Source organism: Pseudopipra pipra, chromosome 1 (genome assembly GCF_036250125.1).
Source record: "Pseudopipra pipra isolate bDixPip1 chromosome 1, bDixPip1.hap1, whole genome shotgun sequence".
Lineage (NCBI taxonomy): Eukaryota > Metazoa > Chordata > Aves > Passeriformes > Pipridae > Pseudopipra > Pseudopipra pipra.
The window spans coordinates 2,753,272-2,771,502 of record NC_087549.1 but is presented as its reverse complement, the minus strand read 5'-3'; the positions used below and the strand labels follow the sequence as shown (position 1 = coordinate 2,771,502).

General features: G+C 43.0%; 1 protein-coding gene across 5 annotated transcripts in view; it reads right to left on the bottom strand.

Annotated features, from left to right (window-relative positions):
• Positions 1–18,231, bottom strand: part of TSNARE1 (t-SNARE domain containing 1) — a 469,040-nt gene that overhangs the window by 288,114 nt on the left and 162,695 nt on the right. For all 5 annotated transcript variants that reach the window (XM_064642560.1, XM_064642873.1, XM_064642791.1 and 2 more), the window contains one exon: positions 15,889–15,958. In XM_064642560.1, the coding sequence (XP_064498630.1) occupies positions 15,889–15,958 (70 nt within the window). The remainder of the gene's footprint in view (positions 1–15,888; positions 15,959–18,231) is intronic.

Sequence of the window (18,231 nt, the reverse complement as noted above, 5' to 3'; positions counted from 1 at the left end):
CTGTCTGGCAGACAGACACCCCTCATGCTGACACATAAGACACTTGGAAACACAACACAAAGTGATTATTTTATATAGCTACTAAAATGTTTTATGTATTTCTCTAAGGGTACTGTGCACAGACACGCACATATATATATACACACCTACATACACAATGTATCTATAGTTATATACTTGGGGGAAAAAAATACAGTTCAATGCTAAAATAATGCTTGTTGGTTGCACTGCTTGAGCAGAGAGAAAATGAGCCCCAGTGGCTTCATAAAAATTAGGATGAAGCACAGCTGACATTTCCTTGGCTGTGACTAATACGCACTAAACATCCCATATGACGTGTACACCAAGCACTTCCCTCTCAGGCAGTGACCAGGGATCTGGGAGCGTGACTGGGATTCCTGGGTGGCAACATTATAACCCATCTCCCAAATTCTCCCGGCTCAGCACGCAAGGAAGCTTAGATTTGGGAGGAGATGTGATCCAAAAGCCCATAGCTGCCTCTAGAGGAAAAATCACAGTGGGAAGAGCTGTGTCATAGGAAATGGGGGGGTTTAGCCATGGATTTGTGTGGAGTCAGTTGTCAAAGTCGAGATCAGTTCCTGACATTAAGGTGTCTCACATGTCAGCCCCCCAGCAAAAGAGCTTGGATATGTGAAAATACATGGAATCACAGAAATGCCTGGGTTGGAAGGGATCATCTAGTTCCAACCCCCCTGCCATGAGCAGGGATGGGTCAGGGATGCCTTCCACTATCCCATCTTGCTCAGAGCCCCGTCCAACCTGGACTTAAACACTTCCAGGGATGGGGCAGCCACAGTTTCTCTGGGCAACCTGTTCCAGGGGCTCACCACCCTCACAGGGAAGAATCTCTTCCTAATATATAATCTAAACCTCTTCTCTTTCAGCTGGAAGATATTCCCCCTTCATTCCAGGCTCCCGTCATTCCAGGCTTTTGTAAATAGTCTCTCTCCATCTTTCTTACAGCTCCCTTCAGGTACTTGAAGGCTGCAATCAGGTCACCCCAAAGCCTTCTCTTCTCCAGGCTGAGAGCTGCTTCATCCCTCTGATCATCTTGGTGCCTCCTCTGGACTTGCTCCAACAGCTCCATGTCCTTCCTGTGCTGGGGACCCCAGAGCTGGAGGCAGTTCTGCAGGTGGGGTCTCAGCAGAGCAGAGCAGAGGGGCAGAGTCATCTCCCTCACCTGCTGCCCACACAGCTTTGGATGCAGCCCAGGATACACAACAAATATTGTCCTACATCCTTTGGTTTCTCTCTCCTTCTCTAGCAATGAGCCAGGTGGCATTTCCTACAAGGCAGGACAGGGAAAAGCCATCCCCCTAAAGTCCACCACCTCTACCCAAAACATCCATCCATCCCTTGTTTCCCAAGAAGCAGAATGTGGAGAAGCATCCTGGCCCTTCTCTGGGGCTGTGAGCCTGTTACAGGAACTGTGTTGGGTGGCACGTGCCCTGTCTGACACCCAAAAGCATTTCTATTGCCACTATTCAACTGCTCATCCCAAGAGCATCAGCAGTAAACCACAATCCATTTGTCCAACATTTTGCTGTATGGACAAAGCCAGGCAGCTCAGGAGGTGCACACACAGCCCACAGCTTTTAGAAGAGCATTTTCCAAGATTTCTTCTTTTCCTTTTTTTTGTTTCCTTATGGCCAGGTTTTCCATCCCTCATCTTCCTGCCCCATGTAGGAAACCTCCATGGCTCATAAAATGCTCTTGCCATAAAAACAGATGCTTTTTAAATTGTCCATCTCACAGGCATAATTGGTTGAACGAAGAGACACATAAAATAGAGGGAGCTTCCCTTGGCTGGTGAGAGAAGAAAAAACCTTCCTCTATGAGCCTGAGAAATGTAGTAATTTAGGTGAATCCACTTAAAATTCACTTTTCAATGCTATAATTAGCATGGTCTGGTCCTGTCATGCAGTAACCTTTACCCTGTGGCCCTGCTTTCTCTTTTTATGGCTTGTTAGCAGTGTGGTCACTCAGGTAGAGCCAAGGAAAAGAGATATATATGGAGCTATGGGATGGCAAAGTACCCTTTGCTGGGTAAAATGCATCGACTCATCTACTTAAAACTAACATTTCTTACCCTATTCCAACCAAATCTATGCAGGAAAAAAAAGGTTATTCTGTTTTTTTGGTCATTTGCTCATTGTGGGAAAACTTTCCTCTTGTCAGCTCAGTCAGCTGTAGATTTACCCAGGATGCAAAGACCCTGCACTCCCAGCACTGTGTGAAATCACATCCAATAAAGATGATAAACAATCAGAATTCTGCTAGAAAAGGATAAGAAAAGAATTAAAAGTAATAATTAAAAAAAAAAAAAGTGTGGCTTCTTTTTATTTAAACTTGGTTTGGTATTTGACTGAACCTTTCATGATAGACTCCTTCCAAACTTTGTCATTAGTTCACTGTAAAACCTTAAAATTTTAAAAGGCTTATTTTATCCATTTGTAAAATGAAGAAATAAAACTAGGACCTAGGTTTTCAGCATTTCCACCAAGGCTTTTAAATGCCTGTTGCTATAGAGCTGTGAAATCTTTTTACAAATGAGTCTGAAACATTATCAGCACTCTGAGAGTTAATTACAAAAGAAAAAAAAAACCACACTATTTTTCCTCTGTCCTTTACAACCTTTAAACCTAGATTTGTAATTGAAGTGCTAACTGACCTTTACAACCTGTACAGCATCACTAAAATACATTATTCTACAGGGCTTGGGGGAATTTTCCATGCTCAGCAATTCAATAATCTTACTTCCTTTCATTTCTATTCTTGAGACAATGTGACAAAGCTGGATTTTCCTTCTAACTCCAGTCACAAATCAAGCAGGAGAGACTGAGGAGCTTTATCAACATTATTATCAAAATCTCCCATCAACTTGCTGCTGTAACCTGCCTTTTGGCGAATAACTCAGCTGTTTTGCCCACCTTCTCCAACATCTCAGCAGTTAATACCAACCCATATTAAATCCCATCTGCAATCTGCTCCCTCAGACAGTTAAATGGTCTATACAGGGAAATGATCCATCAGCACCACTTGAACCATCTGAGATGATTTTATCTCGAACCTTGCTGTCTAATAGCACAACTGCAATCATGTGCAGTGCCATAAACACACAAAAATAAAATGTCAGGCACTGGGCTTTGCTGTTGGGCAATTACCCTTAAAGGGGCTGAGTGCATGTAGAGCTGCACAGGGGAAAAATGCTGCAATCCTGCACGTAAGTGAAGCTCTCCAAGTATTGATTTCACAAATCCCTTTCAGTCCTTGGGAGTCCATCGACACACAGTCATTTTAACACCAATCAGCCCTGCCCTCTGCCAGTACAACCCCAGATTCTCCTGGTTTAGCTGAGTTTGCACTGTCTTAGGAGCACAGGATCATCTGGGTTGGAAGAGATCCTTAAGATGACCAAGTCCGACTGTTAACCCAGCACTGACAAGCCCACAACTAAACTATGTTCCCAATGCCACATCCACATGTCTTTTAAATCCCTCCAGAGACTCAACCACTGCCCTTGGCAATCTGTTCCAATGCTTGATCACCCACAATTTTTCCTAATGTCCAGTCAAAACCTTTCCTGGCACAGCTTGAGGCTGCTTCCTCTCGTCCCATTGCTTGCTGCCTGGGAGAGGAGACCCTGACCTGGCTACAACCTCCTTTCAGGGAGCTGTACAGAGCAACAAGGTCCCCCCTGAGCCTCCTTTTCTCCAGGCTGAGCCTCCTCAGCTCCTCTCCAGTCTCGTGCTCCAGACTCTTCCCCAGCTTTGTTGCCCTTCTCTGGACATGCTCCAGCCCCTCAATGTCTTTCTTGTAGAGAGGGGTTCAAAACTGAGCACAGGATTTGAGATGTGGAACCTCCATCTGTACCTGCAACTGCAGTGCAAGGCTTTTGTCCTGCTCTCACTTCCTTCCTTCCACCAGGGACAGGTTCACCTCAATGAGTGACCCTAATTTACCTCCCCGCTCCTCCCACAGACAGCAAAGTTTCTGTTTATCAAACTTAAAACAACCTGTTACCCCCCTTTCATTTTATATCTTTGCTTAGTCATCTCAATGAGTCTCCTCTGAAGTGCTGCATAAAGCCATGTTCAAAAATGCCTCTAGAAGCAGCATTTTGACTCAAGTGTTGTACAGGCTTAGACAGCCCAGAACAGCTACTTTTGTTTGCTATTTTTGACCATATCCAGGATTTTTCAGTTTGTACCTCCTGGGAGTCAGCACCATAAACAAAAGCTGCTGCTCCTTCCTCTGCTGCTGTGTTAGTGTTTCTCTCCCAGCCCAGGTTTTGCCTCCAAGAAGCAAGACTGGACTCCAGCCACAATCACCTCCTTTCAAGGCAACATATTTATCCATTTTTTAAACCGAAATGAGGGATATCATCATTTTTAACACCATCTAAAAGGGTGTTAGACAAGGCTTTGGCACACAGGGTTACTGTTTCCTGCAGCTTAAGAGAAAGAAAAGGAGAAATACAGCTGAAACAAACCACTTATTCGAGGCTGTAGCTTTTGAATGTTTTAACAAGTTTGCTTTGTCTGCACCTTTCATAACATGATTGTTGCCATGGGACCAAAGTGGCAGAGCACTTGTGGTACTCACAACTCAAAACCACTCAAACTTTATGGAACTGTTTACTGTGGCAAAGCACAGGGAGTCACGTGTGCCATCTTAACCTTCTGGACTTATTTACTGTATCAATATTAATTAAATCACTTTTAAAAGAGGATGAAAATTCCTCCTCAGTTAGTTTAACCCCTAAGGAGAGTATTGAGGAACTCCATTATCTTAAATCTAGAAATAAAATTCCCATTTTGTGACATTGCAATCTAGGAAAGAGGCATGACATTACTTGTTCCTTATTCTGCAAGACTGGATGCATGAAGATCACAGGATGAGAACAGGGAAAGTTTCCCTGTACAAATTGCATCTATGTTTTCTGAACAAAGAGAGAATATAAGTAGACAGCAATAGAAAATGTCCTGGTAAACACATACAACCCCCCTGAGGTTTAAATTATTTCAAAATAAAACACATGTTTGTCAAACACTTGACCTTCAGCTTTCAAGAGGAGGTTGTGTACTCATGGCTTATCATCATCATTTTCTGGAATAAATCTCCTAATTCTCATGCTAAATTCTAAAAAGCTGTGATATCAGTAACAACCAATCAATGTTGTGTTCAAGTTCTCTTTTTTCTTTTGCTTTTTCTTTTCTTTTCTTTTCTTTTCTTTTCTTTTCTTTTCTTTTCTTTTCTTTTCTTTTCTTTTCTTTTCTTTTCTTTTCTTTTCTTTTCTTTTCTTTTCTTTTCTTTTCTTTTCTTTTCTTTTCTTTTCTTTTCTTTTCTTTTCTTTTTTCTCTTCTCTTCTCTTCTCTTCTCTTCTCTTCTCTTCTCTTCTCTTCTCTTCTCTTCTCTTCTCTTCTCTTCTCTTCTCTTCTCTTCTCTTCTCTTCTCTTCTCTTCTCTTCTCTTCTCTTCTCTTCTCTTCTCTTCTCTTCTCTTCTCTTCTCTTCTCTTCTCTTCTCTTCTCTTCTCTTCTCTTCTTTTTTCTTTTTTCTTTTCTTTTTTTTCTTTTTTTCCTCCTCTCCTCTCCTCTCCAAACCTCTCCTCTCCTCTCTTCTCCTCTCTGAACCTCTCCTCTCTCTTCTCTCTATCTCTTCTCTCTATTCTCTATTATCTTTATTTTCAATTTCCACCTGGCATTATTCACTTCTATTCCTCCAAGCCATTTTCCAAAGACCATCCTCATCTGCCTTATCTAGATTCACTTCAAACAAGGTAGAAAAGGGGTTTAAACACAATCCCCTACGAGATTTCCTCCAATCTTCCATTCCTGCTCTCTGGAAGTGTTAAAGTGTTACTTACCAAAAACCCTCTCTGTACTCAATTATAACTCCCAGTGTCCACACAAACAGCCTAAGATTTCTTAACCCCTGCTGTGCCCCCTGCAATGGGTGGGTGTCTGCTCAGAGGGTTTATTCCTGATGGAGAATGGTGTGAGAGGAATCATCCATTAGAGCACTGCAGGGAAAAAAATGCAGAGTGACTTGTCCAGCAAGCAACTGCTCGGTGGATCCTCCTACTCTTCTCTGAGATTGGACTCTACCTGTTTTTATTCTTTTTCCCCTCTCAAGCCCAGTAAACCTTCCAGAGGACAGTAATTGCTTCCACTGACAGCCTGCAGAAACAACAGGTTTCTGTATTTCTTATTTACTGGCCACAACAAACCTCATTCCCAGTGATGGGACCGTTGCTCTCGGCTTTATGGGCAGCATCAGATTCAGAGAATAAACCAGACCTTACACGAAGCCAATAGAAGTATCCCAGTAAGCATCAGCATGTTTGGATTGGTGTGTCCAAGCCCTGGAGGACTCCAGGGCACAATGGATGCTCAGCCTTGACAGCCCCACACTCCACTCCTGCACACAGGGATAATTAAACCAACTTCATACCCCCGTGAATCAATGTGAACCTCGTGGCTGAACTCGTAACTAAAGGCATAAAAACTCACCATAAACATGTCCTGTACCCCCTTTAAGAATTTTATTTTTTCTTTGGTCTAAAAATTTTACAAAAGCTTGTACTTAAAAACCCAGAGGGAAGTCGCTCCAATCAGGATCACAAGTTATTAGATAAACTTCCTGCCCGTGGACATTTCTCCTCAAATATACAATTGTTTGCCCTCTGCAGGCTGTACTAACAGAACGTGAACTTGTCCTGCACTATCTCTAATTCTGCAGGAAGAAAGAGGCAAAATATTTGAAGTTGGTTTGTTTTTCAAGGAGAGGGAAGATGAACTTTTCTCTGTTGACTTAAAATGCCAATTTTTAACCAAATCAAATACCACATTTCATTTCTAATGCAGGAAAATGGCAAAAGAAGTTAAATCCCAACTAAAAAGCTACTATTTTGGTAACATTAAGAAGGGAAAATTGCATATTTTTCAATGATTAATCTCAGAAAAGCTTCTGAAAAATCAGAAAAAACTATCATGGTGGCCTAAGAGATTAAAAGAGAAGGAACATTTTATTCTATTTATTTATTCCTCCTTCTGTCACCCATAAAACAAACAAAAAATAGAACAACATCAGTGTGAAATCAGCATTTCCCAGATAAATATCTAAGAATAAATGTATGAAAAAAACCAAAAATGGCAGTATGTTTACACATAGAAATATCCAGCTACACTTCTGGGAGTGGAAAATTTTCATGCTACAAATAGAGTTCTCGCTGGAGGATGAAGTTGGCTTCCAAACTGGGAGCTGGAGTGGCCTAGAAGGTAAAGGGGTTAATGTGTATGTCTCAAACATTCGGAGCTGGATGGCTGTGGAGCTGAGCAAGGATTGTTGGTAAAAACACACTGAGAAAGAGCAGGATGTGGCTGGAGAAGGGGCCACATAGAGGTAAGGCAGCACTTTTCTTGGACAAACATTTTTATTTTCTTTCTTTCTTTCCTTTCTTTTTTTCTTTCTTTATTTCTTTTTCTTTCTTTCTCTCTCTTTCTTTCTTTTTCTTCCTTCCTTCCTTTCTTTCTTTCTTTCCTTCTTCCTCTCTCCCTCCCTTCCTCCCTCCCTCCCTTCCTTCCTTCCCTCCCCCCTCTTTAATTCATCTCTTTCTCCTCTCTTTTATCCTTTACACGAACCCCACTGCCTTGTGCTCACACCAGGAGATCAGGGACTAATTTATACCAATTTTCATGCCAAGTGTATGATTTCCTAAAAAACCTTTGTAAGCTTTTCTGGTTCCTCTGACTTTTGTTGTTCCTTTGGACCATGAGCTTCCACAAATCTTGGATGCTCCCTCTCTTTTGAACGTGGGATGCCACAGGAGCATCCAGGTTTCACCTGGGGCATCAAAGGGGGCCATGGGGTGAGGAGAAGGCTTATTTTTACAATATCTAATCATTGGCAGAAGTCAAAATACTTCTCTCTGTTTACCCAGGTCTGTGCTTTAAATGGCATAAAGACAATGGGACATTACTGCAGATCCTTGGAGGGAATGTGCAAGGACCTGGGCTCACACTGTGGTAAAAACTTCTCCTGGTCTTCACCTCCTCTGGAGTTCTTACAGCCATGGTGTTCAAACAGCTGAACCTAAAACCGATGGGCAAATCTGCAAATTAGGGTGGGAACAAGGGTTTGTGGGAAGACCTGGGCTCCCAAAAAACAAGGTTTTCACCTGCAGAGACACCGGCAGTGAGCAGACTCCTTTTTCCTAGAGTCTGTAGAGCTCTGTGGAGAAGGATTTGGGGGTCCTGGTGGACAACAAGATGTCCATGACCAGCAGTGTCCCTGTGGCCACAAAGGCCAATGGTATCTGGGGTACATTGGAAAGAGCATTGCCAGCAGGCCAGGGAGGTGATCCCACTCCTGCACACAGCCCTGGTGAGGCACATCTGGAGAGCTGTGTCCAGTGCTGGGCTCCTCAGGACAAGAGAGACATGGAGCTCCTGGAGCAGGTCCAGCGGAGGGTTACAAAGATGATGAAGGGATGGAGCATCTCTCTCATGAGGAAAGGCTGAGGGAGCTGGGGCTGTTCGGCCTCAAGCAGAGACACCGAGAGGGGACCTCCCCCATGTCTGTCCATGTGTGCAGGGAGGGGGCAGAGGATGGACCAGGCTCTGCTCAGGGGGGCCCCAGCAATGGCACAAGAGGGAATGGGCAGGAACTGATGCCCAGGAAGTTCCACCTGAATATGAGAAGAACTTCTTTGCTGTGCAGTGACCCAGCACCAGAACAGGTTGCCCAGGGATGTTATGGAGTCTCCCTCCCTGGAGAAATTCCAGAACTGTCTGGACACAACCCTGTGCCATGTGCTTTGGGATGACCCTGCTGGAGCAGGGAGGTTGGACCAGATGACCCACTGTGGTCCCTTCCAACCTCACTCACTTTGTGATTTCATGACCCACCATTCCACTGAGGAGAGAACACAAACCTTGAGCTGAGACATAAAAGCATGAAAAAATTACAGAAGTAGCAGTGGCAGTCAAAGACCTTCAAGAGGAGATAGCTGGTCTTTCCTTGTCCCCATCCTGCATCTCCTGGAGCATCCATCACTTGCCACAAGCAAGTAATCATTGCTCCATCACTACAGGGCTTAAAATTCACAGCCTACGTCCAAAGGCTACTTTACATGGGAAGACACTGTTGCTTTGGCCACCTCAGACCTCTGGCAAGGACAATTCAGGAGGAAAACACTGAAAAGAAAAACTTCTCTGACAGATTGATTTGTAGTGACCATTAGAAGCTGTTCAGGCATGTGAGGGGATACTCCAAGGGCCTCTCTAAGCAGGGAAGGCGGTCAAAAGCAGATGAATTTATCATCATTGGAGAGTTCTGCAGTTCATCCCCAGCTTTTGTCATTTATCACAGGGATGTCACATATCTGGAGCTCTGGGATTCTTAAGGGTGAGATCTGTCACATAAATACAGTTACTAATGCGGCGACTGTATTATACAGTTAAATGCAAATGTTGCAATCTGGCAACCCATTTTTCCTGCCAAACCTAGAAGGTTTTTCCTGTCAGGAATTGATGGGAGCAGCGATAAATGGAGGATAGATAAAGTTAATCCGACTGCTTTGAGTTGAACAGGGAAGGTATTACTTTGAAGGGTTTAACATATTAGCGGAACCAAACGACATTTCAAAATATTTATGGAAATCATTTTCTTTTTTTTTTAAGCTTATACAAGCATTATAACAAAACCATATAAAATATTATTAAATCCTACCCTTAATTAAACATGCTGACACTTAAAAGCTTCTGTCTGATTTACTTGAACAAATCTTCTTTCAGTAAATTATGACTTTAAAATATTTTTCTGCTCTAAAGGAATCCGCATTCCAGAGGAATTAAAACCTTTTTAACAGAAGCTTTAAAAAAAAAAGTGTTTAAGCTATACCTCCAACTTATCAAACATAATGGTAAAATAGGGAATGAAAAAGGAAACAATACACATAAATGATAAAAATTAACTGAGAAAAAAAGCCTTTATTATTTCATGTCTATTCAGAAAAGCTGAGGGCATGGATTCATTCACCTCTGCAGCAGGTTGGTGAGTCTCTAAGGCATAAGGATAACCATTCATCCTCCCTGGAGCACACTGAGGAACTGGGAATGTGCAAAGATCACTTTGGTCCAGCTAAGGCACAAATGATCTCACAACTCTCCCCGGAAAGCCAAGGGTTACTGCATTTCTTGGTATGAGTTAGGGGGGAAGGAGCTGTCTTAATCATTCACCCTGAAGGGAAACTCCCTCGTTTGATTCAGGGGTGGTTCAGGTGTCACTTGAGATGTCCTGGTGTGCCACCACACCTAACACTGCCATTTCAGAAGTGAAAGGACAAGTCCTGTGTCAAAGCTGCCAAACCCACGTCTCACACTCCCTGGGGCATCTCAATATCCTCAAGAGTAGAAGATCCTGCAGCCTAGAAAGCAAATCATATCCTGGGCTGCATCAAAAGAAGCATGGCCAGTAGGGTGAGGGAGAGGGTTCTTCCCCTCTACTCTGCCCTTGTACACCTGGAGCAGTGTCCAGTTCTGGGACCTCCAACCCCAGAAGGGTGTGGAGCTGTTGGAGTGAGTCCAGAGGAGGCCACAAAGATACTTAGAGGGATGGAGAACCTCTGTTATGGGGAGAGGCTGAGAGCTGGGGGTGTTCACCTGGAGAAGAGAAGGCTCCAGGGAGACCTCAGAGCCCCTTCCAGTGCCTAAAGGAGCTCCAGGAGAGCTGGAGAGGGACTTTGGACAAGGGCCTGGAGTGGCAGGACAAGGAGGAATGGATTCACACTGAGAGAAGGCAGGTGTAGCTTTGATATTAGAAGAAATTCTTTCACTGGCACAGGTTGCTCAAAGAAGCTGCAGCTGCCCCATCCCCAGAAGTGTCCAAGGCCAGGCTGGAGAGGGTTTGGGACAACCTGGTCTAGTGGAAGGTGTCCCTGCCCTGGCAGGGCAGGGTTAGAACTACACAGTGTCTAAGGACCCTTCCAACCCAAACCATTCCATGATTCTATGGCCTTATCGGGATGAGCTGAATCCTGACAGACACCACAGACTGAGATGACACAGACTTTAGGTGTCTTATCCATCAGAAGGTGTGAACAACTTGTGCCACACAACCTCACAGCTCAGTCCAGTCCATCTTAAAATTATTGGTTACACCCTGAATGTCAGTGTTTCAGAAGTGCTTCTACAAATCCAGCAAAGCTCCTCAGACTGAGCCTGAGAGCTCGTTGCCACAGTTTAATTCACTCCTGCTGGTCAAAGTGGCTTCAAGCTTGTCCAGGGATGCTTCTCTTCCCAAAAGCATGTCAAACTGACAATACTTCACTGTAAGTATCCAGTGATTTTAGGGTTATGTGGTGGTAAAATAAACTTATGAAGAGCTTTTACTCATCACTCAAAAAATTTTCAGGTGATGTGGCAAATTTCCCAGGGAAGGGTGTGGAAGATGGAATTCCATTTAATTCCAGCAAAGAATACAGTGATCCATACATGCATTTTAGCAGATCCTGCATGCCCAGGGAAAATAGGTGCCTTGTGAGGTTAATTTTTGTCCAAAACACAGGTAAGAGAAGCAATACAAAAGCTGAACTTTCAGTTTCTTCCAGAACAGTTGAACTTGACTCACCCTGAAGCAGCTCAGATCTCAAATGAGCTTTCCTATGTGGAAAATACTTTGAAACTCCTTTGTGGCCATAGGAATTCTTTTCCATGCACCATCTTATCCAGGATTGTGTATCAATTCAATGAGAAAAGCAGCTTTAGTTTCTCACACTGTACAGATATAGAGCTGAGGCCTCTCTCAGGTGCAGGAAAAAAATCCCACGTATTTCAATAACGTTCACTTTTCAATAAAAATTAATGCCAATGGGAGAAGGGAGGCAAAAGCTAAAAGGCTTTTTTCTCAAATCAGGAGAAATCAACACATTTTTTAGTAAATCTCATCAGTGCTAAAAGCCCCAAAAATATCCTTCTTATAACTCCTCCTTAAACAGGGAAATGCTTCTGCCACTGACTCGTAAAGCATCCAAAAGTGCCACAGAGTGAAGACTTTTGGGCTACCTCCCAGACCGACCTGAAAATGGGTACTAAGCTGTGATGGAGTCACTGTCCTACTGCTCTTCACCTTGCAGTGAGACAAGGTCAAACGTGCAGTAAGGAATCAAACTCCTCACTGAGATGAGCAATGCAGGAAGCCTGGTTTGGAGAGCATGGATTGCTGCCATGGCCAACCAGCCTCCATGGAAAGGACATCAAGGCCCCTTCACGCCACTTAAAGCTCAGTCTCATGGCTTCCAGGTAGCCAACAAGTGCTACTTGCAGCCTGCACAGGCACTTCTCTTGAGATCACAATGAGACAGGGTCAGGTTGTGAAAAAATGAAAGCTTTTGGGTTTTATTTTCTTCTTCTATCATACTCCTCAGAGAGCATTGCCCAGGTTACAGGGATGCTTTCATTTCCAGCCATTTTGTGGAGGATGTTGGCATATCACTCACAAGAAAAGAGACTGGTTTTCACTGTCAGTGCTCGATCTGGGCATTTAATTTGATTTGCCTAAATTAAAAGCCAGTTCCCTTCAGCACCTAATGTTGGAGAACCCCCTCATCCCAGAAAACAAACCAGTTGAATTTTCCTACAACATATCAGTACTTAACACGCTGTTTGTAGCCAAGCACCACTGGAGAAAGCTGTTGGCGTTGCCTCCTGGCCTTAGCTCCTCAACCCAGCTCCAAACACCTTCTTTCCTTTTGCTCCCATTCTCTCCCCATTTAATCCAGGGTCAGTTGATTCAGCCAACTGCATTTTATGGACATTCATGTTTCACTTGCCAGGACACCCAGCCCCAAGCACGGGGCACACAAGGATTTGTGCTGGCTCTGGGAAGAACTTAGACCAAGATCATCCACAGTTGGGTCTCATATACACCCTGCTCACCTCAGCAGCCAAGTCTATCTCTCTGACTGGAGCTGGCATTCCACTGGGGATGAACTCTCCCAGATTCACTCGCCACAGATACAACCCTTATTCTGAATGACTCAGCTCTCAAAAGGAGAGAAACCATTTCAGAAAAGGGAATAGCCCAGTTTGACAGTCAGAAACCTGCCCTCATCTGATGCCTTTGTGAGTCCTGTGCTTAAGAGGCAGAAAGTCTGGGTGAATTTGAAAAGGAATCAGGTAACCTTGGGTTTATTGTGTTTTAGCAGAACCCTGCAGCCAGATAAGCAAACATGCAGAATACAAACCATAGCATCTGAATGTCCTGTGTGGCAGGATCACCACTAATCCCTATTCCCAAATACTCTGCCTCCCCTCATCTGCATAACAGCCTCATTTTAGGCAGAGTAAGAGTCACTTAATAAGAAAGTAGAAATTGTGGCAATTTTACTATTTAGATACCCACAAACATCATTGTTTCCCTAATAGCCAAGGCTATAAACCTACCAAATGCTCACTCCCTGCTCCCATCTCCCATGTTAGAGGGTGTTCAAGGAGAAACATGCATCAACCTATGAAGGAAAGGGGTCAAGTGGCAAAGGAGGAAGATTAAGCCATGATTTGCAGCTGGGCAAGCAGAAAACACTGCCCCAAAGGTCTCACCTGAAGAGCTGACCCCCCTGAGCAGAGATATATCAGCTCTGCCAGCTCTGTGATTCATGGGGTGCTGCTTTCTGCTGGTGCAGCTCTCAGGAGAAACAGAGATTCCTGTAGAGCACTCAAGGCTGTTTGCCTAGAAAAGGGGGCAATGGAAGGACACCTCAGTTTTAGGAGAGGATTGAGGGGAAAAAGCTGTAGGTCCTCCTCTGCAGAGCACCCTGGAACTGTTTGTTCTGGAGATACAACAAACCAAATGGGAGGAACCAGGAGAGACCTGCTGGAGAATGGGGAGAAGGGATGAAGCAGGAGGCAGCTGGAGGAATTCTGGGGCTGATAAGAAGGGTAGGCAAGCATGTTTAAAATAAAAATAAGCTGCACTCAACTACCTGGACAATTAATGATAACTAATGATAAAAATAATTAGTGTAATTAGTGCCTCATTGGTGCCTATTTATGTAACTGCTCAGGAAAGAAGGAAATTATCTAGCCATGGTTTTGGAGTGCTCTAAAGAGTCAAGGAATTGATTCTTAAATTAAAAAAACCAGTAATTTAGGAGAGCAAACATAATAGCTGTGTGATACAAGACTTTCCTGGGCTAAGGATCTCCACTGATTAAGGTGGTTTGTACTGCAAATAATTTTGGCCATGCAAACATCTCTCCTGATTACATCAATCTCCACAGACTGACTTTGTACTCCTGCATCCTCTCCAACCTCCTAAATTTACTTTCAAATCTTCTGACTATTATTACTATTACTATTTTTAATCCTCTGGTTTGCAAAACAGACTAGATGTGAATTAGGGCAGATCTGATGCCCTGAGGAAACCAATGAAGAGAGAAGGAGAGAGACTGAAAACCAGTCTGAGAGTTTATATTGCATAGAGAAGGTCACTCAGGTCCATCAGGCAAATTACAGTTGTGTAAAGGTAATATAAAGAAATAAACCCCAAACTCCTTTTTCTTCAAAGCCAGATCTCAGCAGGAACTTCAGTTATATACAGGAAATCAGAGCCACATCCTAAACACTTGATTTTTGCATGCAAGCTGCATTAAGGGAGGCATCTTTAATAAATTGGGCTACATTTGGAAGAGCCATTTTAATTCTCTAATTAGCATGCGTGCAATGAAAGCCAACTGTGCGTGTTTGTGTGTACACAGCTCTGGGAGAGGGGGTTTAATGAACTGGAGCTACTGCAACTTCAACTGAAGTTTCATTTTGTCAGTGTTGTGATGCTGGGATGCAGCTTTCGACCCCAAACACACTTTTACACCTATAAAATAACCTCTTCCCTCTTCTTTTTTTTTTTTTTTTTCCATGGAGTCATAGAATGATTTTGGCTGGAAGGGACCTTAAATATCATCCAGTTCCAATCCACTGCCATAGGCAGGGACACCTTCCACTATCCCAAGGGTTGCTCGGAGCCCCATCCAACCTGGCCTTGGACACTTCCAGGGATGGGGCAGCCACAGCTTCTCTGGGCAACCCGTGCCAGGGCCTCCCCACCCTCACAGGGAAACATTTCTTCCTAATATCCAACCTAAACCTACTGTCTTTCAATTTAAAGTCATTCCTCTTTGTGCCTCACTATGTGCCCTTGTCAAAAGTCCCTTTTACTTGGGTTCATGGACTTTGGCAAAGTGGAGGAGGGGTAAAACAAAAGGAAAAGCTACACAAACATGTGTTGTGGTTTAGCTCCAGCCAGAAAGTAAACTCCAGAGAGCCACTCCCTCCCTCCCCACTCACTGGTGGGGTGGGGTGAGGAGCAGGAAAGGCCTTGACTCTGTATAATCACTGCTTTGCAAGAACTAGAACATCCCTGGGTTATCCATGCTGCTTTTATCCCAAATCCAAAACAGCCTCCTGCTCACACTATGAGGAAAATCAACTCCATCCCAGCCAAAACCACCACAGCATCCTACTCTGGCTTCACTTTAAAAACAAATAAAAAACCCCCAACAACAAAAAAAGATAACAACCAATAAAAAAATAACAACACAGACAGACCCACAGAAAGCCCTTTCCCTGTGGGTCATCTTTTTCTTTGCCTACCACTGTTCTCTGCCACCTGAAACCAGCACAAGCAAAGTTTTATAGGATCAATACACATCCTACCACCATTAATCACCAAGAGAAACAAAAAAAAAAAAGAAGTGAGCCTGACAAAAAAATGCCATAAAAGGGCTGAAGAAAAGGTGAGAATAGATGAGGGAAAAAATGAAAAGGCTGGGACAAAGAAAGACCTGCAGCAATTTAAAATAAACTCACAGTCCATCCTGCAGCTCTTGAGTATCGTTTGAGGTCCCCAGAGATCGAAGACTTCTTTCCAGAGAGGTCACTGTCAACAGCACAGAAAGAAAAGATAAAGGAACAGGACACTTTTCCAGAGAAAAAAATACTGGATTTTAGTTCAGTTGTTTGTCTGGTAATTTTATTTTGTTGTTTTTTTTTTAAATACAATGAAGTATTTGAACAAGTAACCCATGAGACAAAGGGGACACCATCCAGCAACAGCCATTACAACAGAATGGATAAACTGAGTTCCCTGGATGCATAAATGGTGAATCCATGAATCTGTGCCATGACATGACGGAATATGATCCCTTGTAAGAGCAAGAAAACTTCCATCCCATGGACCTTGCACAGGTCTCTGACTTCCAGCCTTAGGATGGCACAGAGACGTGCATGGAGCATCTCCAGCTGGAAAAGTGCCCCCAGTGAAGAGGCAAGAAATTGCACAATAACTATTTATTGCTCTGAATAAAAATTAAGAGGCAGAACATTGATGTTCACTCCAATATTTTCCTCCTTCTTGTTCAAGACCTTAGCACTCAAAATCTTTTCTATTTCTGTTTTCTTTTCTATTTCTATTCTAAAACAGAGCCCTTTGCTGTGATCATCTCCTGTGTTGGAGAAATATTTGGGCTTTCCCATCAGGAGAGGAGGATACTCTATCGTAAGAACACCAGGAAGGTGGAAATATGATTTGCTTTGCTTTTAATGACTTCAGATTTAAGAAATATATATATATGTCTATGTGTGTATATATAAAAGTAACAGAAAACCAGGAGTACAGTTGTCTTTTTACACCCTTGAATTTCACTGTCTCAAATTCACTTTCAAATTAAAAACAGGTCACTACTTCTGGACTTAGCACAGCAAGTATGAAAAGCATTTGAAGATTTTCCACAATGAAACATGTTAAATAAATTACATTCTTGATATTTACATGTGGAATTTTTCTCAGGATGCTCCCAGTTGTAAAAACTCATCACCCGTTATCAGTCACGCTTCAGTATTTAAGGAAAGAAAGAAGAGCAGATTAGAAACATGGCTCAATTATTTCTGCAGAAATTTAAGAAATCCTCTGTTTTAATGACTCTGCAGACTTGGACTTGGCCTGTAACTTTGAACAAGTCACTTAATTATATTTCCACTGACAGACCAAATCCTCTCTTCTCTTTTGGGCTCCACTGGCTTGACACCAAAAGTCACTAAATAGCACAAAAATAACTAATGTGCCTGAAGAACATGAATATTCAAACAAACCTTGAATACGACCATATATTTCTACCCCAAATGCTAGATCTCCATAACAGATTTTAGTGCAGAGTTTGGAGATTCAGTAAGATAAAGCCTCAAGGAATTGTCTATAACTAAGCTAATAATTATTCTTCTTTGCAGGAAGCACAATGTTTTAAAGAATAAATTGGAATTTTTCACTAATAACCATTTGTTTCTGTAGAAGAACAGATCTGATCCTGCAGAGATCTCATGGATATTAGAATTCCTTCTCTTCCCCTCCCTGCAATCCTAAAAACCCAATCTCCCATGCAATCTATAAGCCCTCCATTTCAAATACAAAATTTTGCATCAAATAAAAATACTTCTGGGCCCATCAACCCTTGGAAACAAAGCAAAGTGTGGTCCTTGGAGAATGGACAGCATGTCAAGGTAAAGAAAGGACTTGTGTGGACACTGAATTTGTAAGAACGTGTTAATGTCATGTGTGCAACTCCAGAAGGAAAAACAGCAGCTGGAGCATCCATGAACTTCCCCAACCTGGCCTGTAAAAATCAGGACAATTCAAAGTGAATTTTGCTACTGCCTGCTTTGGAGAAGATTGGAGTAAGAAGCAGCTTTTCTACTGTAAAACACCTTTCAAAACTTCATACACTTGCCATTTTACACTGAGGTAAATCCATGAGCTATTGGACTTGTTAAGGATTTTGGAAAACTTACATAAAAGGAAGAAAATCTGAGACATGAATGCAAGAGATGAGGAAAGCACTTTTCAGTCAGGTGAGAAAATGACTCAGGTTTAAGTCCCTATCCAATAATTTTACCCAATATTCCAGTTTGAACATAGTATTTATACACTTACATAAAGGTCAGTCATCCTAAAATGACAAAATGGGCTCTTTGGAGCAATCAGAGGTCACCATTTGATGTAGTTCTTACCTGGAAAATAGTGGGACTAAGATTCCTGAATCTCAGGAAAACCACCCATGGCCTGGGCTGCATCAAAACAGGAGTGGCCAGTGGATCAAGGGAGGTGATTCTCCCCCTCCACTCTCCTGCCAGGAGACCCCATCTGGAACACTGTGACCA